This window comes from Cottoperca gobio, chromosome 4 (assembly GCF_900634415.1).
Source record: "Cottoperca gobio chromosome 4, fCotGob3.1, whole genome shotgun sequence".
Classification (NCBI taxonomy): Eukaryota; Metazoa; Chordata; class Actinopteri; order Perciformes; family Bovichtidae; genus Cottoperca; species Cottoperca gobio.
Genome location: NC_041358.1, coordinates 13,144,886 through 13,171,148, shown reverse-complemented (window position 1 = coordinate 13,171,148; position 26,263 = coordinate 13,144,886). Strand labels below are relative to the sequence as shown.

Here is a 26,263-nt window from a genome sequence, read left to right as displayed (position 1 = left end):
TGTCAGGGCAGATAGAAGGGAGTGAATTGGCCCTCTATGTGCATTGAGACACACATTTTAAGTAAATAAACTGTTATTCAAAGCTGCTGAAGAGGTCTGGCCTATATCAGCTGGGAGCGTGAAATCCAGACGGATGATGTTGATGGTATCTTTAAGCGTGATCCTGCACTACTGTAAAATGTTTGTTTAGAATTGCTACTATGGCCGTTAGGCTTTAGGTCCATCGGCTGAACCTAAATGTGCTGGGGAATTTAAGAGACTCTTTGAACAAGACTGAGCACTTTATGAGGACGTGGGAATGTACTATATGTGCTTACATTATTGTGTATGAAGTTCTAAATATAAACCAAAGTATAGTAAAAAAAAAAGGGTTTGTCATCCCTGAAAATAGCTACAGTAAGTGTACTGCTGTATTTTCTACTTACAAGTAGTAGTTGTCTTTTTATGGACATATTGATATACTACAGTGAGGCACTAGTTTATACAGTAGTTTGACTAATTTCCCCATCAAGCCAGAGGTGTTCTTGAGGTGGTAAGTAGTGATTGATTTCTAGATCATTTGTAATTAACTGTTTTTTCACTCACAGACTCAATACACAGTAGATCATCTTTTAAATTAGATTGTCTTACTCTCACCAGGCTTTACAGGAAGATCTGGGAAACATCCAACTTAAAGTGAGCGGCCATTATTTAATTTACCTAATTTAGGAGTGTGTGTGTGTGTGTGTCTCTGTGATTGTTTATTTAATTTTTGTACAAAAGCATGCACATCCAGATGTCCCTTTGTGTTGCCTGCACTTAGAAGTATGGTTAAACACAGCAGGGAGAACCCTTTCTGCATGTCCAGACTTTGTACCCCAGGCTCTCCCCTCACTGAGGTGCACCTCCACGCTGCAGAGGCAGCTGAGTAAATCCATGAGGACATTTAAACCATGAAGGTCAATCCTCCAATCCCGCTTCTCCTCTTATGTCTTCTTCTCCCTCTCCCTCTCTTACCTGCCTTGTCATCCCCTTTTCCTTCCGCCTTATGCTGTGATAGTTAAAACTACTTCTTCACGCAGAGTGAGAGTGCAGTGTTAAGAAGCGCTTACGACCGTCCTTTTAAGGTTAACAAAAGTTTCAGTAAGCATTCTAAAGAAGTCACTCTTTGTGAGCAATCAGACTTGGTGCGAGCATAAATCCTCTAGGTATAGTCGCGGCATTACAAATACCCAGAGCGCCTGTATGTGCTGATGACTACAAAATTGAAAAAGAAAGGCCCTAATAATTCTGAGGCAAGTTTCCCTCAGCAGTGGGTATTGATTATTTGTGTGTGGTGAGAGATTTGGAAAATTCAATTAAAGGAGTTGTGCAAAGGATTCATAAATTCAGCCTCTCCAACCCGTACCGAGACATGGTTATGTTCTAAATCAATGCTGCACTTCACAATATATTTTCTTAGGAACATAAAAATAAATAACATTTAAACAGTTCTGCTTACCGCAGAAACAAATTTTATTTTCTCTGATGCTTTTTAGTAACAGCCAAGTACTGACTTGTGCACATCTTTAGGGTGGTAACATATTTTTATTGCAGTTTTCCCATAAGAAAATCCTATATAATATGAATTTTGAGATGACAAAATGAGGAGAAAGGGGACGGCTCAGCAGTGTAAAAATTGATCAGGCCATAGATGGGGCCACGTTGGGGAAGATTTGTATGTCTGCAGTAATGGGCTGTATTAAAGAGAAGATTCCTTAAGATGTGATAAAAGTGATGGGGCTGTGTCGCAGGTCGTGGGCCGCCGGCCCAGGCGGCTCCCAGACTCTGGCACATCAATCCTAGCTGGCCTCACAGACAGATGCCACCTACCCACCGGGAGTTTTATGCTTTCTGATTGAACACACGGTTGCAATTAAAGGGGAGAGTTGTATATTATACTATTTTGGTCCAAGAGAAGCCGGTGGCCTTCGATCGACACCGGGGGTTGCAGAGTATGCAATCTTTCCAGGCGTGATTTCTGATTTAGTGAATGTCATTGCATTTCATCTTAGGGTGCAAAAAAATATACTTCCATATTCTTTTAAATATTAACATAGGGAGCACATTTTTTCATAACCAAGTATAGTTGAGGGTTGAATAAAAACACTAATTGGCGTTATCAAAGGATGAGATTAAAAGTTGTAGTGACTTCTTGTCCATATTTGTTCAAACTATTTGTCTCTGCATTTGCTTTTCTGCATTTTCCTGCCACTGGTGTTGCCTTGACTATCGCCTGGATTCATAAAGAGTTGGCATTTTAAATGTTTAAATAAACACTGTTTTTAATGCTTGACTTTAGCGTTTAGGAGTTGTGAAGTTGTGAGTTTCTGAAGTCCATAATAATCCACTTCTGAAATGAAATACACGTTTTTAGTTTAAAGACCGGTAGATATATTTCCATACATCTTGGTTTATGGAAAACATGCCTCCTGTTAACTCTCTTCTTTATGAACATTCAGTCTTGACAGTGACGGTGGTGTGTGTACTATCATGGGGTGCCAGTGAGGTTACAATCATGTTTTCCTCTCCCATATTCCCCAGGTTTTTGTTAGCGAGGCATCTTGGCTGTTGACAGGTAACGGAATTGCTCTTCACCTCTTGTGCGTATGAACCCGCGGAGATAAGGCAGGAAATAAATGTGGTATCTGTGCTGTCAGTTTTGAGGCTGAGATGTCTCGGAAGCCGCCATTCACTTGCGGGAGAAGTGTCTGAAACGGTGCGAGCGAATCCTCTGACATGTCAGACCCGGCCTACCTGCCGGAGCCTCTGGCTGGCAGCTGACAAATGTTGATTCTACATTAACCACAATGCTGCAACGCTGTGCAAATAATGTTCTTTCAGATGGCAACCCTCATCCCCTTTATGGCTAAAACTATGCAATCCTCCCCACCTGTGCAGTTTAACACCTTTTTGAAAAGTAAATGTGGGGGGACAAACGGTCTTGCACAACACAGTAGTCTCTTTATTTGGCAGTGCCTGGGAAGGCCGAGGCCTCTCACTGCCCGAGTCGACCTAAGCAACAGCTGGTGTTCACAGCAACATTTCCTATTTCTGCCTAAGGTGGATCGTGTAACTCTCACTTTATCACCCTTAGAGGCCACGTGAAGGACAAAGCCAGCACGCTCATAAACAAAACTAATGTTTTGATACTGGCCCCTTTGGAGACTGATAGAAGGATCTGTGGTGCTTTTAATGGCCCTCTTACCACCACTGATACATCACAAATAATCTCTTACCTATGCCAACAGTTTTCACTCGAGGTTGGGATCTAAATCTGTGGAGTCCCTTGGAGAGATTTTGGGGAAAGTTTAAGCTATGAGGGTACAGTATCTACTTCTGTGCCAGCCTCTCGTCCGAGTGTTAGAGCCACAAAAGCTGGGGACATGCATCCTGGATAACTAGACAGAGACGAGGCGGTGACAGGAGCCTTATTTTCACTCGCTCAGATGTGTTATCATTTCACTTTCTTTAAACATCAGAATCACATTAACTGGATACTGATCAGACTATTTTATATACGAGTTTCCAATTGCAAACCTAATTTGTCAAAACGGTTACAACAGAGCAGTGTAAACGCAGCCAGACACGGCAGTTTGCTTCAATGAGTATTTCATAGTGTAGCTGTATTATTACTGTTCTGTGACTGGGAGTGTGTTGTCACATACTGCAGTGTGTGCACCTTCTGTTTATCTGGTTTATATATAGGTTTTCAAAAATATAATATATTTTAATACTAATAAAAAAAAGTCATGCGTATTTTCCTTCGCATTTAATGTTTTGATTATTTTATTTAGTCTATATAAAATGTCATACAATTATGAAAAATGCCCAATACGAGTTTTTCATTTGTCATTTTTGTCCAATCAATGCACACCCCAAAGCCAAAGATATTGTCTTTAAAAGGATTAAAATCCTCATATTTGAGAATCTTGAACCAAAGAATTTAGAGATTTTTGTTTAATAATTGACTTCAATCTTTTCAGATTTTGTTCATATCACATGCTCTTCCTCAGCAGATGGAGTTGCCTAGCAGTCAATTTTTTATTTGAATAAAGTAGACCAGAAATTATTGTTTTAAATGCATTTAGAATATTTCCCCCCAGCTGTATTAATTGTTTACCTGCATTATGCAACTAACGTACAACTAATAGTATTTATTTATCTATCCATCTTTCTCATTTCAGGAGTGGGAAGGTAAATTCCTGCTTTCCTCACAGCCTTCTAAATGTATTGGCATGGCTTTGTATAAACGTGCAATAAAAATGCAGACCAGCGCCTTTCACACCACCTCTAATTGGCCCCTTGTGTTCATGTCCTGTTGTAGAAACAGTTAACTCAGATCTTGGGCTCCTATTTGTCCCAGTGGCTCGTTATTGGCAAACGGCCTGGAGCCTCAGATGCACAGGCAACCCTCACTGACCTGATAACATTTATAGTTGTAATGGATTTTTTTATGCCCGTCATTAACTAGCTCAGAGATTGGAGAAAGAAATTGCTTGTACCTTTTCTTTCTGTGGTATTTCAACTTTATGGCATTATGTTCAGATATGTCACCTTCCATCATCTCTTTTAAAGGCCTGTCCCGTCACTGGTTTTGTTTTAAATGAACAGGTCTTTTGCGCAGGACCCTTGTAGTATCTCGGATTTGTAATGAATATTTAATGATGTTGAGTAAAAGCTTTGAAAGATATAATTTCTGTCCAATTATTGGCTCTGTCTCTGCCAGACTGTTAGGGGTGATTTAGCGGACTACTTGGTAAATGTAGACAGTTTATATGAAGCTGCTCAAAATTAAATCATTTTAACAATGAGGCAATAAAACTGATATTCACTTTAGGTCATTGAGAAACTTTATTTATTTTCACAAAAACGAAGTTTGTACAAAAAGATCTTCAGTGGTGGATGAAAATATACAGTAGAAAACCGTAAAAAGTTCACATGAATAATGTTTAACAGTTACTGCTAGAGTCCAGTCTCCTCAGGTATGTGTTTGAATCACAATACCCAAAGGAGGTACTGAGGGTGGACACAATAATAGGGACACCTTACAATATCATTAAGTCTAGCACCACCACCAATTATGGCTTTAAGAGTTACCACAACATTAAACCAACACCTCTCCCTGGTCTTAACACTAACTGAACATTACAATAGGTGTTCCTATTATTGTGGCACAGAGCTATGTAAAGTCAAATGTGTAGGCTGTGCGCTGCTCGTCTATTTGTACTTTTGTGATTAGCCAGCAATAGTGTAGTTTAAGGATCAGTGGTCCAAGAAAAGATAATTAAAGAAAATGGGTTTTGGTAACAGAGGGGGGACTGATTAGTGAATTTATTTGGTCCAAACTGGAAAAGTATAACAACCCTCTCCTTTCACTTGATGTCACAGCTCCTCTGAGTTTGTAGTATAATGACTTTTTTAAAGTTTTGTTTGACCGAATAATCGTTGCAGTTCTACAGCTATTTACACAGGGGACAAGATGGCACATTAACATGCCCCATGGTGTTACAATGGCTCCATTGAAGCATTAAACACCAATTAGCTAAAACAAATATTATGCCGTATATATATCACTGCCTTTGGCACCGTTCAGTTGGTTTTCTTTTGGCTCTTTCTGATCGGTGGCTCGCTGAACTGGACAATGTTGAAATATATAAACGTTCCAAAGAAGTGCAGGAAAGCAGCAGTAGACACCAACACAGGAAACAAGTCGGGTAGATGTGGTGGAGGCTCCAACGCTACAGTCACGACGCTCAGACCAGCCATCACTGCGATGCTGATGTAGAACTGACAGACAGACAGACAGACAGACAGACAGACAGACAGACAGACAGACAGACAGGTTATCGAGTGATTTAACTGAGAACAGGGACACAAGATCATAAAGCACGATGAGTTCATAATGAAAAGACTCAATCTCAACTAAAGGTCGACTTACGAGCTTCTTCTTGAGCTTTCAACCACATCTTACTGTCTTCATTGGTAATGGAGTTTGCTCTGTTGTCGTGGAGATGCATTAGTTTTCATCACGTGACACAAGCACGGCATCTCGGTCACGTGATAACAGGTGTTCGTGTTTGCGTGGCAGACCCCGTCTCTTAAGCATGCCATCTCCATGACAACTGAGCAAACTCCATGAAAAACCCATCTAGCGTAGACCGCCTCTTTGCCAAACTGCTTTTTTTGTGTGATGAATTGATATTCCAAACCAGAAACTGTTCCTCGTAAAAACAATGAAAAGACCGGTCACCTCAGGGTTAGAGCAAACAGTTAGCGTTTCCCTTAATTTTAAGTGTAACTTTAATATCAAACCAATGAATGATTTAATTTGAAAGAGCTCTGAAATCACACTGCATATTTATCACTGGATGACTTACATCAAATTGGTCATTTGAGAGGTGCTATAAAGAAAAGAGTATCACACTGCAGAATAGCCGATTTTTGCCTTGTTACAGAGTTGCAAACAGAACTGAGCGTGAGATCGTTCATGTGTCTATTTGGGCTTTATGAGCCAGAGAGAAGTCGGCGAGTAAGATGGAGGGAACATCTCATGCCCACACCCCGCCCCGCCACCCTAAACCTATGAAACCTTATCGCCATCATCGGGGCTCGCTATTTATGCTGCTTGTGTAAATAAATATATCTAGGCAAACCTGTGTTAATGACACGCGCTATAAAAAGACACCTTCTCTTAATCTCTGACACCCTACCAGAGTCCCTGTCACTGAGGGGCTGGCGGTGCAGCCACTTCAGACGCTGTGGAAACTTAAATAAGTGATAAATAATTCTTTGGCTGGCAACGGCTTTCATCATCGGACAGCTTACACAACTTACAGCGGCACATGATCTTTATTTATACAGTTGGGTATATCTTCTCACACGGCTGCAATTTAGCTCTAGTGCCTCTTTCAAAGCAGACGCCACCTGGGATCCTGAAATCAGCACCCTTCTTATTACACATGCATCAGCTGTGCATCCCTGATAACATGACCGGTTAACTTAATCAACAAGCAATATCTCGGCTTTGTTTACTGAACATTGGGCATGAGCCTCGTCAGAAGTGAAAGCCCCCGTGTGTGGGATTAGAAAACATTTGTGATTCTGGCAACTCCTAGTGGTAGAGAAGTGGTGTCAAGAAGACACTGGTGGAAAGAAACTCATGCCAACTGACATGCTAACAATTAGACGAATGGGCCAACACATAGATTACACCAAAGTGTTACTGGGATTGTCTAATTAAAATCATTTGTAAGATTACAATCCAATAGATATTCTACACATAGTGGCTTTATCTGTTTGAGTTGATGAAATCAAAAGATGAAGACTTACAATACTGTATCCCCTACGTCTGTTAATGAGTATTAAGTAATCTGCATGACCTTTTATTTTATTGGCAGCCAATTAGTGCTGCAACCATCATGAGAGACGTTACAGCATCCTGTACAAATCTCTGGGGTAGCAGACCACAACCTCTGCAGCCTGACCTATGACATTTACCTGACGCAAACCATGAAATCACATTTGCACTTAAGTTAATGCGCTCTTTGCCCCCTGAAAACACAATATTGTTTTGCCTTCAGCATGACTGGGGACACATGTCTTTGGTGAAAACGGTGTTTTTTCTCCATTAGTCAGACACAGGTAGCAGTTGTGCAACAGGCTGCGTGTGATTAGTCATTGGTCAGGGGGGATTGCACCACACTGACCTTCCATTTTACAATCCAGGCCAGGTCCAGTTTGGGTAGGTAGAATAACAGCTTGTGGTAGGCTCCCAGTCTCAGCTCTTCCTCTGAACAGTGCTCCAGTGCAGACAGTAGATAGATGCTGAAGAAGAGGAAGCCCAGCGAAGTCACAACATAGGGCACCAGCAGACCGTCCTTCAAAAACAGAGGCAGCATGCTGCACAGAGGGACAAGAACAATGGTGCATTTACAGTTTAGAACTCAGGCATTTTTGCTGATGTCAATGTCTGGAGTGGTGTACAATAACCCCAAACAGAGCCATGTATAATGACTCTAAACAGAGTGGGCAAGCAATGTGCAGCTGGAGCTGTGTTAAACACTTCTACAACAGAATATGTAAATATAGTTTACATAGCATGATGTTTTTTCATACGTGCAGGGGTACATCATTTAGTTCAGTATTATGTTTGCTGAGAAAAGGGCAACAGTAAAGCACATAGCTTTTGTCCAGCTGGCTTCCACAAACAGTCTGTCCCCTGGGATGAGATGGCTCTGACATTCATGCCAAGCTTATCTTAGTTTAGCAGAGGGGCACGGACCAGAACAACAGTTGACTCATAGTAAATCATCACTATCATCATCATCAGTTTGTAAAAACCCATCCACTCACTGCAAAAGAAAAAGACAAATCCATTCAGCAGCTACATGTATAACAATGTTTTGTCTTTCTTTGTCAATTTAAAAACAGACAAGCTGCATTCTGTCCTTTTTAAAATTGCTGGTTGAGAATCCACTCAGCCAATTATGCTGACAAAAGATGTATTTCTTTAAATGGAGTCTGAAGAGGATGCGGATAATGTGAAAGTCTAAGTCAGACTGTACTGAGAAGCAGAGACAGAATGACCTCCTGTCCATACGCAACGCACACTTAGACAGCAGGCATGCAGACTATGCCGTGTAATCCCCAGATATCCTTATACTAAACCACACACACAACAATTAGTGCTCTGCCGGAAGAATTTAGCAACAGCTGGTGAAAGTTAGACAGAGCATTTGCAGCACTGCTTGTCTTTTCCATTCATGGTCCTCGGCTCAACCCACACCGTAGATCCATTTAGCTTTCTATGGCGTTTCTCATTGGATAGTTGAGAGTGGTGAGAAATAAAGAGAGGTGCCAGATTCAAACCCTGGTCTTTGCAGTTAAGTGGTACGTGCCAAATTAGCTACCAGGACATACCACAGGTCCATCTTTTTCTTAAAGTGAGACTCCATAACTTTGAATGAACAATGATCGCCGTGGCCACAAGTGACAAGATAAAGTATGGAATAAGGGTAAATGATCAAATGTAATGTAACAGTAGCACACATAGAAAAGATTCATGAAGTCAGTTTAAGACTCAGGCAAGTTCTGCCTTTGATAGTACTTTTAATTTGCTTAAATCTTTCTGTATGTTGTCCTCTTCACTAATAGCCAATGGTAACTGAAATGTTTGTACTGCAGCATAAGCTGGCAAGGCGTTGCTGTTTACTGAAGGAATAGTTCAACATTTTGGGAAATAGCTTTTTGTGTCTGATCATTGATCAGGAAGCAACTGTGTCCAGCCAAGAAAAAGATGGCACATAACCCCCCCCCCCCATAAAACAACATGTCATTTTTACACTGATGATGTTGTTACCTTTGGACAGAGACAGGCTTCCCCCTGCTTCCAGTCTCAATGCTAACCTAACTAGCTGCTAGTGGTGGCTTCTTTATTGATTATAGAAAACATACATATAGATGATATAACACATCACCAGTAATGGCTTTAACTAAAGATAAAACCTCAGAATGATTTGGTGACAACGACACAAATGTTTTCTTGAGCATGGATCCCAAACCAAAAATAAACAAATTGCTCATGCACTGAAAAGCTACAGTAAATTACAGATATAAATAATAAACAATTATTAAGACCCAGCTCGTATCAATGTGCTACCTGCGCTTAGTTACAGTGGGCTTCCTTCCGCACAGTCTCACCTGAATGTAGAGGCCTGGAGGAACCAAATAGCCATCAAGGGCAGGTCATTCAGCAGGACGCAGACAGGCCTGGAAAAGATCAAAGTTAGATATACTCACCGTTAAACACACTCAGCAGTAAGCACCATTTAATATCATTTTACAGTAAGACAGGAAGTGAGGCCATGTTAGGTCGCAGCTGGATGTGAACTGCTGTCATGCGTGTATAATATTAAAGCAACTAACCCGATCCACAGGAATGGATTATTGACGTGTCCGTCACAAAGCAAGTATCCGTATAAGCTTTTTCACTGTAACTGCCCTGGCATGTATGTATTACAAATCCATCTTCCACTGCAAGCATTCCATTTCAACATTATATACATGACAAATGTATCAAGAAAGTTAAAGTTATGACCTCACGGCACATGTGTGTGTTTCTGTGAAGCGAAGGATTGTTGTGAGTTGAACCTGGTTTCCTGCGTCATTGCTTGCCAGTGCTAGCTGTGCACGGTGCTCCGAGGGGGGCACTTTCCACCGGTCCCTGAGCCCATAATTACAGCCAGTGCTCTTTGGCGATCCTGTTACAGCCCAATAATTGATCCTGCGCAAACAACGCCCCGAGCTGCCGCCTGCCATTCTTTCCTAATCCCTGGACATGCATTACTGATTGATTCAGGGGGACAGGTGGGAGATATAACTCAATAGTTAATAAAGCAACAATCTACCCTAATCTAGATTAATAGATGAGCCCAGATCAAGAAACCAAATCCCTTGCTCTCGTCAAATCTATGCCAGACTTCACTCTGTACCTACACAGCTTTATACATATGGAGGTAAATGGTAATTAATCTCACACATGCACGTCTTTATGCTCACATGTGCAAGCACTGCATTTACTCACATTAATGACAAAGGAAGCTAGGAGGGCTGCTTTTGTGTCTGTGTGGCACAGAGTGTGATGACAGAGGTGAATAAGCCCTCAGTAGCAAGTCGGTACTTAAATAGATTTTCCCTCTGCAACTGTGGGAGAACAGCAGGAGGACGATGTCACTTTAACAAAGTGCGCACGTCTTCAACTCATTAACAATCTGCAGGACATAAACTGAGGTCTGAAGTGGGGGAACGGGTGAATGGCTCCTTGTGAGCAGAAATGAAATCTATACTCATGAATATTTGAGGTATCGCTACAAGATAGAAAAAGTACAATTAATGTTTGTTACCATCTGCTGTCACATGTAGTGAAATATTACCTCTGTACTTACAAGGCAGCCAAGAGGATGGACTTTTCGTGGACTTGATAGGAGAAGAGGAAAAACGCCAGAGAGGAATTAGCCTAAAAAGGGACATTGAGATTATTACTACAAAAACTACTGTTGTTGAACGACAATAGGGGGTAGCATGCTTTTTAATAAAGTGAAGGGAAAAAACAGCAGCATAAATAATGTTCACATTGTAATTACTTGATATTACTTTAGTGAAAGACCATGAAATGCAAAAGGTTTGCAAATTAAAATGATTACGTAAATTCCTGATATTTGAGCTTTAATGTCTGTAAAGGGTTAGGGTCCGTACATTCGGCTCTATTTCTTTTAAAATCAGTTGGATGCTACTCACCAAAGCCAGTTTAAACTGCCAGAAGGTGGGCTTTGTCAGAAGTCTGATGCAGGAAGGTAGGACTGCCAGAAGAGTGCAGGCAAAACTGAAAACAATACAATTGTATCACATCAGCACTGTCAAAAACATGCACAATAAATGTGAAAATCCATAGTGGGAGATAAAGTTACTGCAGCAGGAGACACGGAGAGTATACAATCGAATTGGAGTCAATATGAATAATTGCATTTGCACATAATTCCAGGCTTACACATACTGCACATCTTTCTGTAGCGTTGACTCATTTGCCCAAAATAAAAAAGACCAGATCTGTTTTCAGTCAGTGGCACTAGATGATCTGATTTTGATGTCAAAAGCAAACAATCAACATTTCGTAACTAAAATCGAACTGTGGATCCATTTTTTTAGACACCGCCTGCTCCACAAACTAAGACCTCTGCTATGTGGGAAATGACCAAATACTGGCCCCTTCTTAGGGTTAGCAGGCATTAGTTTAACCCTTCAATTGTCACCTGCTGGGGGTGGAGGCACCGGAAGAGAGTGACTATGTGTCAGCGTGAATGTGCTGAGAGGTCGGGCAGCGAGTTAGTTCAAGGCGTGAGGGCAACAATGTGTTGTACTACGAAACAGAGACATAGATAGATGGATAGATATAATGATAGTGGTAGATAGATGGTAGCGAAGGACCAGTAAGTAGGTATTTAGTGTGTATGACAGCGAGTGTGTTATGCACGTGTTATGTGTAGGGCAGGGTTTTGCGGTCCGGAAGGACATGGATCACTTTTCACAGCTGATTCATTCTATGTACACAGTACGCCCACACCAGAGCATTAACGATCTGCTCCCTGTGCCAAAAAGACAAGAGCGTTTTTCATTTGTTTGAAATGCACGACACTCAAAGAAGTCCAACTTGATCCCCGGACTTAGCAGTCTAGCAGAAACGTGTCCATGCTGTGAACATAGGACTCCTAAATTTAGCGTACTGGGTTATTTAAGCAGGCTCCACCATGACACAACTGTTTTCCCATTGTGGTCGGACAGGTTCTCAGCTTTTAGTTAAAATAACTAATACTTCCGGAGATTTGCTGTGGGGCAGTCGGAAGAGAAACTCAAGTGTCATGAGTGCTCAGTGTTCACAACACTGTCTCCCTTGATAGCACAATTAATGTGTTCCTCACGCACTTCATCATTGAATAGAGCAAATAATCTGTAACATTTTTTTTAAAAGAAAATCAGGTTTCAATAGCTCCTGGGGCAATTGAACCTCTTGTCACCACATTTTCAAAGACAGCCATGACTTTATGTTCAGACGTTCGTCTCAAGATGTTTCCTTAAGGGATGATCTTATTTCCACCCCACTGAATCACACTTTTCATTCCCTTGGGCAAGCTACGCTTTCCCAGTAAATGAAAGGAGGGAAAACAAGAGACAGGAGAAGAACAGAGACAGAACGATACAGCAAAAGAGGGAAACAATGACAGATAGTGGAGAAAAAGAGAAATCTTGTTGGATAGATCGAGGGATTACCTGAGGTACATCTGGGAGTCACTGGACAGAATGGATCTGATCTTTATCAGGGTGTTCAAGCTGCACCATGTGTTGGCCACCTTATCCTTCACACACACACACACACACACACAGATTAATTACCAATAATTCCATTTGGAAGAGAAAGCACTGCTCTAAGTAATAATTTCCTCTCTGAAAGTGCAATAAACATCCCACGGGGAATTCCAGAGGGACATTTGTACATAACCCTCCATAAATTTAGTCCGCTGTCAAAAGCACGGGACTTATTTGTAAAGTTGAGGACACAGGTCAAATGTCAAACCAGACGAGTTTCTGCATAAGCAACAGATACAGACCAACCACAGAACACTGCGGTGTTAACATGTTAAACTATTCTAGTCTATACAATTACATTTATACGGTTTTTAAGCTAAATATGTTTTATTTCAATCATTTTACTGAAGTAATTTGCTGACAAGGTCTGCAAATAACAATTTTAATTATTAAAAAATCTGCAAATTTCTTTTGTTAAATAATTGATTAATTGCAGAATATAGTGAAAAATATAAATGTTCCAGAGCCATCAGTGACTCCTTTAAATGACTTGTTTTGTCTGACCAACAGTCCAAAAGCTACATATTCATTTTACAATGATATAAAACAAAGACGAGCTGGACCTCCTCACATTTGGGAAGCTGATTACAGAATGAGATGAGCCTAAAATGACTGAAACTATTAATCAATTATAAAAAATACTAATAATTTCAGCTCTAAAGAAAACACCATACAGGTTTCTCTCATGTTGGGACTGTATCATTTTGATATTGTTTTTGTAGATAAGGGTTTGTAGATAACCTGTAAAATCAGATCTGAATAATATGGAAGATATGTTACAGCCTTAACACTATGCTAAAAGTACTTGTGGTTTATAAGAGAAGAGGAGGGCGTTGCTGTGAGATTCAGTCGATTTAAGTGCTTAAACAGTTGTGCAGGGATCAGATGATATTGAGGCCCAAGCCGCCACTGTGCACTATGATATCACACGTCACAGAGACAGCGTGCCTAGATCAGCTTTATGATTCCACTGTGAATGGTTTCAGTGTGTGGCCCTGTCTAGAAAAACTATTTCTGGCCTCCTCTCCCTCCTCTGTGCTACAGCTGCTCACAGCACAGCTGTGTGGATCCTAATGGCAGCCCAGTCAGCAGCACTGGGCCGTCCAGCGTTGTGTTGTCTCAGCCCCTTCCCTCTTTGCCTCCCCGCTCCAAATAACCGCTACGGGAATTTTTCTGGACGCCGCCTGAAAGCAACACATTTACAAGAGGGGGGTCCCATCGGCAAATGTAAGGGGGGGGAGGGACAAGAGCAGCGCGGCTCCTTCACCTATAAGCCAGCATGGAATTTCACAGGGGGAAGCATTTGGTGCCATTTTTGTGAGCAGGCAGCAACGTGAGACGGCAGAATGCAGCTCAGTGGGTAAACTTACAACTGCTCCCGCCCAGAAGCTGCTACGACCACCAGTCACCAGCCCCCTTCTTCCCCGCCACCCCTTTCTCACCCCTGTCCCCTTGTCCAAAGCTTCTGCTTACGTGCACAATTTCACAATTAGTTCGGGACGACGCAACCCGGCAGCCTCTCATGCTGTCGTCACAGGAGAGGATAGTGTCTCTCACACCCTGTGTATTATGTTTGCATCATTTCGTTGAACAAATACTGCCACAGCGCACGCTGCCATCTGCTCCTCCGGTAGAATTTTCAATTACTTCTCACATCCGTGACACCTTGTGGTGGGTGCCACCTCAGGGACCGGGACAAGAGGAGGCATACGGGGGTTTCAGAAATGAGAGCCGCAAACCTTGGCCTCTGAGCAGTCAGTCACACGTGCAAGCACAGAAACACACACAGTTACTTTACTTCTGCTCCTTCCATGACAGCTCTCAACACTGCCAGCTGAAGTCTGAACTCGCGCTCACTGTTCATTATTGCTTTTTTATTTTTATTTTATTAATATCAAAGTCCTGTGCTTCATTATCTCTCAAAGGCAACAACTGACTTACCACAGCAAACAAATGTGTGTGTGTGTGTGTGTGTGTGTGTGTGTGTGTGTGTGTGTGTGTGTGTGTGTGTGTGTGTGTGTGTGTGTGTGTGTGTGTGTGTGTGTGCTATAAAACAGTCTATCATATTTATATGCTTTCCAAAGATAAAGTGGATAGCAGGCAGCAGTTGTCGGATGTGCTCAGATACGCCTTTAAATGTAGCATTTGCCCCCCTCATCATTTCGTATGGCTAAAACATGGCTCTGCTATGAAGTGCTGAAAACACCCAGGACATAAATTAGTTAGATTTATCTATACCCTCCTACTGTACGTCCTGAACCCCAACACCTTCCAGAGATAGAGTGACACTGATCTCCTGACCTTTCCCCATTTTATTCCACTGTTTTCTTTGATCCTGCAGGGTATCTATTTCCCACTGGCTAAGCACTGGAGGGTGGAGGGGTGTTCACCATGCTGAGAGTATGGAGCAGTGTGAAGGGAATGACAGGAGTTTGACTTTCATGCACTGGTCACAGTCTCATGCTGTAAATTGTTCAAATTAAAGGCTTTAGGCTTTAACTTCTTAGAGAAATGTTACTTCCTAGAACACAGTAGACTCAAACAAAACTTCCAAGCCATCATAAGGAACCCTATAATATCAAACCGCCTTCCTACAATACAATACAATTACAGTTTAGAATGATCCCCTGCTGTGCTACGTCTCGAAACAACATCCTGTTTCAACAGAAATTACAACAAAGTAAGGCAAATAAAGACGCCACTTCAAGGGCAATTCATTCACACTGATACTTAAACAACATGCTGATATTAAAAGGAGTTATTAATCAAAACATTGATTGATTTAAGGATCCAATATTGTGTGATATGATCATATAAAAAGCAGCACAATGTTGATTGTTACCTGTAGAGTGAGGAGGGGGCTGAATCTTGTATATTGTTGATATTGTCTCAGAAAACAAATACAATATATCAAACTGATATATCAAACTGATATAGCAAACATAAGAAAATAGTGAAAATACACCCATTTATTAAAGAGCTGATAAATAAACTGTTATTACAACCACAGAATGAGTGGGCCTTTATCTGACCCCTTATCTGCTTTCTTAGAAAAGTCAGACTACTCTCCCTTCAGCTAAAATAAAACAACACATAGCCCTCCCCCCTATCTGAGGCTACATTTGATGGAGAAGTAAAAATACTAACTTAAAGATACTGTTAGACAGTATGCATACTTGTCTTAACAGTAGCCTATATATTGAGATGTTTTGTTCTATTAGGAGATATTATCTTCCTCCATTTGTTTCTTTTAAATTATATTTTGGGGTTGTGAGTAGCTATTCATAGATGCCTTGCATGACAAGAGTACAAATGCTTTTTTTGATAACACTAAAATGTCTCAAAGGCAAGATCAAGCTTCTCAGATGTGGTTTTTCAGACTGGAAGAAACTCTACTGTACCTCAAACAGACCACGAGCCACGGGAAAGATCCTCCTGACCACCTGCATGGCGTGACCGGGGTCAGACAGGAAGGGCAGCCAGCAGAGGGCAAAAATCACCAACACCGTGGAAGCAATTCTCACCAACAGGAAAAGCCTACATGAGGAGGGTCACACAGAGAGACACGCATCATGTCGGAGTGCAGGAGGTACAGATGTATATGAATATGAAGAAGGAAAACATAGGCAAGTAATTTACTAAAATAAATATACAAATGTTTACATTAGCGAGTAGCAGTTAGCATTAGCAGTTTGTCTACATTCCCTAAACAATTAGTGCATACTGTCTGCAAGTCCTAAATTTGGGATTTGACCCTTGCGATGAGGAATGCAGTGAAAGCCATGCATCAGCTGAAAGTCTTCCTGTGTAGGTCAGACTATCTTGTCAGCTGTAACTGTGAAGCTGCTGGTTAAGTTGCACACACAGCATAGCTGAGGAGTTTGGGCATGGCGAGAGAGTCATCTGGACATATCTCCTCCCCCCCCCCCCCCCGGCTCTTCTAATCCAGCTCTCCATTTGCTACTAAATGCCCTTGGTACATTGTTACTAGATAAACAGACACTGGACACACTAGTAACAGCATCCAGTCTGATTACCTCAGTCATTCTGTGACTCCCCTGAGGACACTGCTCGCTTATAGACTGACATTACGTATCTGCTTTGAGCACTCAGCTGACACTTCTATGCAGAGTGACAAAACATTATTACCCAAACAATGACAAGGTTGAATAGTCATCACTTCACAGACACAAATATAATCCTTATAATAATCCTCTCTACCAGTGCTTGCTTTATTGAGACATAAACAGTTATCTTAACTGATGGAAAGAGAGAATACTTAGACGTTTGACTGTCTCCTACTTTCCTTTCTTTCAAGAAGGAAGGACATGAAAATTATAAATCTTCGTTGCGCTGCTTTTCCCCCCCCATTTCTTTCCTCACATGATTCATTCTTTGGTCACGCTGTATTGTCAGTGCACTGTGGCTTGAACTTTTGACTCTTTTACTTCTGCAGTTACAAGTGCATGGAAAGATGGGGGAGTGGCTCATATAATCTGTCAACATAGCATAGAAATTGTGATTTGATGATATACTATATCTTTATATTTGTATTTACAGTAGGAGGTTAATAAAACATGAATAGAATTACAAATGGTGTGATGATCACAATCACGAGTGTGTCAAAACTAGTCAGTAGAAAGTAAAATAAATAAAGCTTAAAGTAATAGATAAAGGATTGAAACATCCCGTATCTGCCACTTCAAGTGATAATAGTAAATAAAAAAATGTTGACTAAGCCTTAAATTAGACAATTCCAAAATTAATTAGTCTTGTTTGGACTCGTATGCCTCAGATATATCTCAGCTACTGTGCTTTCTCTGTGGTGAAATACTATCCAACAACTACATAAGCTAAAAGTTTGTTCACAGAATATATGATATCACAGCTGAGCCTCTCAAACACTTTGGGAATAATAGGTATGATTTAAGAGGGAACTCCTTCAAATGATTCCTTTCTCTGAAAAATAAAGGTTCTTTACACTTTTTGTGCCGTAAAAGCACCGAGAGGATGTAGTGCAAGCTCCTTCAGTTAATTATTTAAAAACAATTGGATACATTCTGGTCAACAAAGGATATGTTCTATAATTATAAAGCTGACTTGTGAGTATTGTTATTTTAAACAAGTATGTTGTGGTATTATTTTGTGTAGTTTGAGAGTATGCTGTGGAGGATCTATATCCTGTACCAGAACATTTTCAATACATTTCAATAAATGAAATTGAAGTTACATGAAGCCATCCAAACTATCAAAGGGGTATGATTAAAGGTACTTGAGCTCATCTGATTGTACTGTGTGGGTAGGTTGGACAAAATAGGTTGGGGACCACTGCTGTAGTTAACTAACACAAATTAAAATTCCTTTAAAATATGAAGAAAACTTATGTTGTGTGCAGGAGAATGAAAAATAGGACACAAACAAACACTCACCCTCGCCCCATCAGGCCCAGTTTGACACTCTTCCCCAGCAGGTAGCAGAAGAAGGGCAGAGCGTGGTACAGCTCCATCTGTTTGTAGTTGAGAGCCAGGCAAAAGGCCACGGAGCCCAAAGCATCGCAGCCGAGACCCAGAGCCAGAACCCCCCACAGGGCAAAGCCCAAACTCACTCCATTGTACCTGATTGGGTTTAAGGCCAATATTGTGCTAACAGTGTCTTCATGTATAAGGTCAAGACAAGCGGAGGTTAACAGCTCAAGAACATTAGAAAACAGCAGCTGATCCAGGGTCAGTTCAGTTCAGATGCTTAGTTCACACATCAACTCTTTCATTGTTGTGTTTGAGAGTGTCTGAATAACCACAGCAACACATTTTTCTTTAAATTGTTCATTATATGACAGAATCACTGTGCCCCCTAACAGCTGGTGTTTCTCCCTATAGAATCTCTAATAAAGGAGCACGACAAGAACAAAAATGACAAATATTTTGAAGTTGTAAACAATCTTATATAATGTTGCTGTGGGGCAAAATGTCCAACTGTGAACTTTTCAGAAACTATGATAAAAAGCTATGAGTTTAGTTTTAACCTCGTCATATAGGACACTTATTTAGTGATAAACAACTAACTAAAATAACCAAACAATATTTTAAATCCATTACCAAATCGTATTACAAGTTCAATCAATTCAACATGTGTTACAAAGGCTATAAGAAAATAAACTTCATATAATATTTACTTGATATGCTACTTTACTACTATTAGGATCGGGACTTTAAAGTCAATGGCTGCATCTTTCAAGCTGATTATTTAACAGGAAGTCATCAAAGCAAATTACATTAATGATATCAGAGTGAATAAATAGTAGAAAGGCACCTGTTAATAAAGGATACTGGAAATGCCCATAGTCAACAAGAATTAGGCCTGGGTATAGAAGGAAGCAGAACACAGTGGAAACCTGGAGACAAAGAGCATTTATTAGTCGTTGGAAAGTAAACATAAATTAAATCTAACTACAGTCCACTGGTTATTAGTATACAATGATGCATTACAGGTTATGGGTTATGTCAAAAATATTTAAATCACACGATAAACACTTACTGACTTTGTTGTGTGAAAGAGATCTAAACATAAACTTCTATAAAACATAACTACACATACACTATACATAACTTCCTTGAAAATGTAATTGCATCATATTGTATAGCAATAATGACTTCATAATTACACAATATGGCACTGTAATTTGTTTCAATAAGTTTGAGTTCCCCAGACTGAGAGGAAAATTATGGTATTTGGTTCTTGCCTCTCTGGGAACCATCACCTTATCGTGGTGGAGAGGTTTGTGTGTCCCTATGAACCTGAGAGCTGTGTTGTCTGGAGCCTAGTGCTCCTGATAGGGTCTCCCAAGGCAAATTGGTCTCAGGTGAGGGGCCAGACTAAGAATGGTTCAAAAACGACTTCATGAAAGAAAGGGAAAGGAAAGGAGAGACCCTGCCCGGAGGAAGCCCGGGGCCCCCGTCTGGAGCCAGGCCCAGAGGGAGGGCCCGACAGCGAGCGCCTGGTGGCCGGGTTTGCCACGGAGCCCGGTCGGGCACAGCCCGAAGAAGCTACGTGGTGCCTCCCATCCATCCATCCTGTGGGCCCACCACTCATGGGAAAAACCGCTGGGGTCGGGTGCGCTGTCACACGGGTGGCAGTGATGGTCAGGGACCTCGACGGACCAGACCCGGGCAGCAGAGGCTGGCTCTGGGGACATGGAACGTCACCTCTCTGTGGGGGAAGGAACCGGAACTAGTGCGGGAGGTGGATCGCTACCAGTTGGATCTGGTGGGGCTTACCTCCACGCACAGTCTTGGCTCTGGAACCGTACTCCTGGATAGGGGTTGGACTCTATTCTTCTCCGGAGTTGCCCAAGGTGTGAGGCGTCGGGCCGGGGTGGGGATACTCACTAGCCCCCGGCTGAGCGCCGCTACGTTGGAGTTTATCCCGGTGGACGAGAGGGTCGCCTCCCTACGCCTTCGGGTTATGGGGGGGAAAACTCTGACTGTTGTTTGTGCCTATGCCCCAAACCGCAGTTCTGAGTATTCGGCCTTCTTGGAGACCCTGAATGGAGCCCTGCAGGGGGCTCCAGTAGGGGACTCCGTAGTCTTGCTGGGAGACTTCAACGCACACGTGGGAAACGATGGAGACACCTGGAGAGGCGTGATTGGGAGGAAGGGCCTCCCTGATCTAAACCCGAATGGTCGTTTGTTGTTGGACTTCTGTGCTAGCCATGGAATGGCCATAACAAACACCATGTTCGAACATAAGGATGCTCATAAGTGCACGTGGTACCAGAGCACCCTAGGCCAAAGGTCAATGATCGATTTCGTAATCGTATCATCTGACCTGAGGCCGCATGTTTTGGACACTCGGGTGAAGAGAGGGGCGGAGCTGTCGACTGATCACCATCTGGTGGTGAGTTGGATCAAGGGGTGGGGGAAGACTCTGGACAGACCTGGTAAACCCAAACGGGTAGTGCGGGTGAACTGGGAACGTCTGGAGGAAGCCCCTGTCCTGGGGATCTTTAACTCACACCTCCGGCGGAGCTTTTCAGCCATCCCTGTGGAGGTTGGGGGCATTGAACCTGAGTGGGCGATGTTCAAAACCTCTATTGCTGAAGCTGCGGTGATGAGCTGTGGTCTCAAGGTCTTAGGTGCCTCAAGGGGCGGTAACCCTCGAACACCGTGGTGGACCCCGGTGGTCAGGGAAGCCGTCCGACTGAAGAAGGAGTCCTTCCGGGTTATGTTATCCGGGAGGACTCCGGAAACAGTTGCAGGGTATCGAAGGACTAGAAGGGCGGCAGCTTCTGCCGTGTCAGAGGCAAAGCAGCGGGTGTGGGAGAAGTTCGGAGAAGCTATGGAGAAGGACTTTCGATCGGCACCAAGGTGCTTCTGGAAAACCATCCGGCACCTCAGGAGGGGGAAGCGAGGAACCATCCAAGCTGTGTACAGCAAGGGTGGGACCCTGCTGACTTCAACTGAGAAGGTTATCGGCCGGTGGAAGGAGCACTTTGAGGAACTCCTGAATCCGACTAACACGCCCTCTATGGTTGAGGCAGAGCTGGAAGCTGATGGGGGATCATCATCAATTTCCCTGATGGAAGTCACTGAGGTAGTCAAACAACTCCACAGTGGCCCATCCGGTCTACATGTGTTTTGTGGATCTGGAGAAGGCGTATGACCGGGTCCCCCGGGTGATACTGTGGGAGGTGCTGCGGGAGTATGGGGTGAGGGGGTCACTTTTGAGGGCCATCCAATCCCTGTACGCCCAAAGCGAGAGTTGTGTCCGGATACTCGGCAGTAAGTCGGACTCGTTTCCCGTGAATGTTGGCCTCCGCCAGGGCTGCGCTTTATCACCAATCCTGTTCGTGATTTTCATGGATAGGATATCGAGGCGTAGTCGTGGAGGAGAGGGGTTGCAGTTCGGTGACCTGAGGATCTCATCGCTGCTCTTTGCAGATGATGTGGTCCTTATGGCATCATCGGTCTGTGACCTTCAACAGTCACTGGATCGGTTCGCAGCCGAGTGTGAAGCGGTTGGGATGAGGATCAGCACCTCCAAATCTGAGGCCATGGCTCTCAGCAGGAAACCGGTGGATTGCCTACTCCGGGTAGGGAATGAGCCATTACCCCAAGTGAAGGAGTTCAAGTACCTCGGGGTCTTGTTCGCGAGTGAGGGGACAATGGAGCGAGAGATTGGCCGGAGAATCGGAGCAGCGGGGGCGGTATTACAGTCACTTTACCGCACCGTTGTGACGAAAAGAGAGCTGAGCCAGAAGGCAAAGCTCTCAATCTACCGGTCGATCTTCGTTCCTACCCTCACCTATGGTCATGAAGGCTGGGTCATGACCGAAAGAACGAGATCACGGGTACAAGCGGCCGAAATGGGTTTTCTCAGACGGGTGGCTGGCGTCTCCCTTAGAGATAGGGTGAGAAGCTCAGCCATCCGTGAGAGACTCGGAGTAGAGCCGCTGCTCCTTTACGTTGAAAGGAGCCAGTTGAGGTGGTTCGGGCATCTAGTAAGGATGCCACCTGGGCGCCTCCCTAGGGAGGTGTTCCAGGCACGTCCAGCTGGGAGGAGACCCCGGGGAAGACCCAGGACTCGGTGGAGAGATTATATCTCCTCACTGGGCCTGGGAACGCCTCAGGATCCCCCAGTCGGAGCTGGAGGATGTGGCCCGGAGAAGGGAAGATTGGGGTTCCTTACTGGAGCTGCTGCCCCCGCGACCCGATCCCGGATAAGCGGTAGACGATGGATGGATGGTTCTTTTTGTTGATGTTAGATGTCATTTCATATTGGGCAAGTGTTACCTTTTTTTTAGAGGATCCATCAGTCAGGTATAGACAGTATAAAACCACAGCAGGAATGTATATCAGCAAATCTGCCACCAGGACTGAAACAGAACAAAGAACCGCATTATAACATATCTATTTTGTAAGTAACTAAATTATTGGTTTTTTTAAGGTTGAGGTAGATGTGGATCATGGAAGCTTTTCACTATATTTTCTCATGGTTACTGTACCTGTAGCTCTCATAAATAACTTGTGCGCTTCACTTTCATAACCTCTGGATTTGTGGAGCTCCACCCATTCAGGGTTTATCTTCTTGGCTCTGCAGGAATATATAGTTAAATTATAGAAATTATAGTATTTATAATCCTTAATTGACAGGCAAGGGGGCCTGCTTTTGAAATGGTAGACAAGCAACGTGTGCCATATTAAAATTGACATAACATGGAGACTGTTTCTTCAATAAACATTATAAACACTGAAGCAGAGATATCATGTAAAATATACTAAAAAATACTTACACAAAAGCACAGATCAGGCTGTGGTAGGCAGTCAGAGGAGGGTAGTCAAGACCCCAGTAGTTCAAGTCATTCTCGGTGGTGTTAAAGTACCTGGATGAGTACAAATGTTAGATATATTTATTTTGAAACTGTGTCAAGACAAATACTCATTAAAGGGGGTGCAGCTACTCTAAAGGCTTCATTACAAACACCAAACGTGTTATTTTCTTTTTCGCTCTCCCTTATTTGATTATATTCTATTTTATTTGTTTCATAATTTTATTTATTTATTTTTAAATTAGGTTAATCATTTACTTACAGTAATATTTGTTTGTGATGTAATGATTAATATAACATGTCAATATCAAAAAAGAGGGGTGTAGCCATTGGTGAAAGGTAGACATCCTGGATTGCTCATAGATGTATCTTATGCTTCATTGTGCGTAGACTTGTACAGCAACATTACTGTTATAAACATGCAGTTTCAGCTTCAATTTTGTCACTTCCTTGGTGATCTTCTGGATTTTTGTTTTTCCCATACATATGGTATTGTGGGCATGTGCCTCACATAATCTGCTCTCGCCATTAAATATACATTAGTGTTTTGAGTCCGATCTAGTACAATATTTCCAGTCCCTGTCAAAACCCAAAAGAGCTCATACTCTTTTCAGCTGCCTGAAACTTCTTGGCTTTCTCAAACTTGTTCCAGGGAGTAAGCAAACTTCCAACTGACCAATCTTTGAGAGGGAGGTTGTAGGTCACTTCTTGCCAGTGCCTTTGAGCTTCATAGTCGCCAAACATGGGAGGTTTCTCCGCCCCTGGAGAAAAATCATTCAGCCGTTAGTCTGATGCATGGGAACCTGACTTACATCAATTTAACCACAAGCGCGCACACACACACACACACACACACACACACACACACACACACACACACACACACACACACACACACACACACACACACACACACCGCTAACAGCAACACCCCGATATGTGTAAAACAACTTTAGGTCGATAGTTTATAGAAAATAAGAGGAGCTACACTGAAATAAGCAGTAGTGTAGCACAGAAGACTGAATGGTGCATCATGTCAACGTTAAACTCCACACTCTTCCTACCTGAATATGAATTTAACGAAACGCCCCATCTCACAGTAACACCGAGCAACACACAAAGTGATACGAGACTCCACGTTTGCATAACTTCGACTTGTAAAAATAGCTTAAAGAGGAGAAATAAAAGCTCAAAAATGTGTCTGCTTCAAAATCTGTCTATATTTCCTGTATACGTCATCCATCAAGACTTCGTTGCGAGTTCTCATTGGGCACTGCACAAGTGACGTGGGCTCCTAGAGACATGAGGCGTTCGGGAACACCTAGAGAAAGACGTATTTTCCTCAATTTGACCATTGCGGCATAATTTATGATAGAATAACTGTGTGAAACGAGTTTTAACTGTAGCTATAGTAGATATATAAGGGTTTCTCTTTTAACTTTAAAGGCCTGGTTCATCATCAGTGTCTCAAATCGTTTGTTGTTAATTATTACAACTTTGATTTGAAATCTTCAAAATTCTCAGCCACTATGAATGCAACATCGATTGAGACTAGATTTATGACAAATTGATGGATATTGTGCATATTAAAGGTCTATTTGTCCACTAATATCTCTATAATTTACAGCTGGTATTGAACTGAGAAGTCAAACTTTGACGACGTGTCTTTTATTTAGCAGTTAATGAACATTTCCAATAATATAATAACAAAGTAGGGTAATAACATAATACAGGCTGTGCAACAAAATGTATAAATTATTAAATGACGAGTGAAATTCCCCATTTTTCCAATCACTGCTAATAAATTCCTAAATTATCACATTGGGGCCATAAAGCCGGCCTATTTCTGTATGTGATTAATAACTAATCAGTATAACTACAATATACAGGCAACATTGAGCTTAAAAATAAATACAAGTAATAATAAATATCAATAAAAATGCGAGATATCTTTGAAATCCCAAAGATGGTATCCAAAATAAGAACATTGAATGTTCACTGTCGGCGTAACAGAAGATTTTGTGAAATCCAAAAGTTTTCTTTTTCTGGGAATTAGGAACAACTAACTTCAGTTATGATGTATTCTGCCTGGCACTTTAAGTATAAAAAATACAGCTGGAGACATACGGCACATAACTCATAGTACCTTAAATATAATGTACTCCGAAAAGGCTATTATTTAATTAATACTCAATATACTGTATGTTTATTTCAACCAGAAACACCTGAATCCTTGTTTTGACGACATGTATGGCAACTATTTTTACATTTTATGGCGACGTACCGTGACGTAGCAACATCCACTACATGTATGTAGGATCAGTTGTCTCGTGTGTAACTAGTTTGTTGTGACCTTCTGTGTACAGATGTGTGTCTAGTTATACAATGCAAGCCTCCCCTCACAATGTAAATCTCAGCCCTGGGGCGTATTCTCCTCAGTGACCTTTTCTTCTGTTGACGCCATCGTCTTTGTTCCCAAGGTGTTGGGATTTGTTGGGTGAGACATGTTCCTTGTGGCTCCGGCATCAATTATGCATAAATAATAATAACCTCGGACAACTGCTGATTTGCAATGACACTTTCATTACAACGGCACCAGCCTATAACTCACTGGTACCCATTAGTTATTAATGCCTGGCCACGCCAGCTTTACTTTGTCATTTATTGCTTCATCTCTATGCCTTTTTAAATATTCAGTAACTGCTGTACCTACATTTACTGTCTGTGATCTCCGCCCAGGAGAAGGCTATAGCTTGTGGTGGAAGATGACCTAGTTATTATGGAGGCCTGGGCCTTGCTTGCCAATGCCATTGTGGTCTATCATATAAACAGTCAACTTTACTAAAGCAAGTCAGACTTAATATTTTCTGCTATTTTGTCACATAAGAACAATTAAAGACCCATAGTTCAAAACTCACTTGTTTTGTTAAATAAAAAATGTTTGCTTCTCTTTTAATGACTCTAAAAGTCTGAATTGTGAAGACATGTAAATCCTGTAAT

The 26,263-nt window shown here is 42.1% G+C and overlaps 1 protein-coding gene across 1 annotated transcript; it reads right to left on the bottom strand.

Moving 5' to 3' along the window:
• Positions 1-4,848: 4,848 nt before the first annotated feature.
• Positions 4,849-24,510, bottom strand: alg6 (ALG6 alpha-1,3-glucosyltransferase). The gene is made up of 14 exons (XM_029428826.1): positions 24,328-24,510; positions 23,940-24,024; positions 23,228-23,317; positions 22,940-23,028; positions 22,728-22,810; positions 19,266-19,330; positions 18,369-18,554; positions 16,341-16,476; positions 12,844-12,929; positions 11,317-11,401; positions 10,965-11,035; positions 9,721-9,789; positions 7,728-7,920; positions 4,849-5,808 (listed from the first exon to the last, which is right to left on the bottom strand). The coding sequence occupies exons 1-14, from the start codon at positions 24,407-24,409 to the stop codon at positions 5,611-5,613; spliced, it is 1,518 nt and encodes a 505-aa protein (XP_029284686.1). The 5' UTR covers positions 24,410-24,510; the 3' UTR covers positions 4,849-5,610.
• Positions 24,511-26,263: the final 1,753 nt, after the last annotated feature.

Bases quoted from the DNA above. Each gene is read 5' to 3' on its own strand.
- alg6 (XM_029428826.1), bottom strand. From the start codon at position 24,409: ATGCAAACGTGGAGTCTCGTATCACTTTGTGTGTTGCTCGGTGTTACT. The intron at 22,811-22,939 runs GTACAGTAACCA...GTTCTGTTTCAG, and splicing joins GTTATTTATGAGAGCTACAG to TCCTGGTGGCAGATTTGCTG. The intron at 7,921-9,720 runs GTGAGACTGTGC...CCCTCTGTGCAG, and splicing joins CTCCAGGCCTCTACATTCAG to CATGCTGCCTCTGTTTTTGA.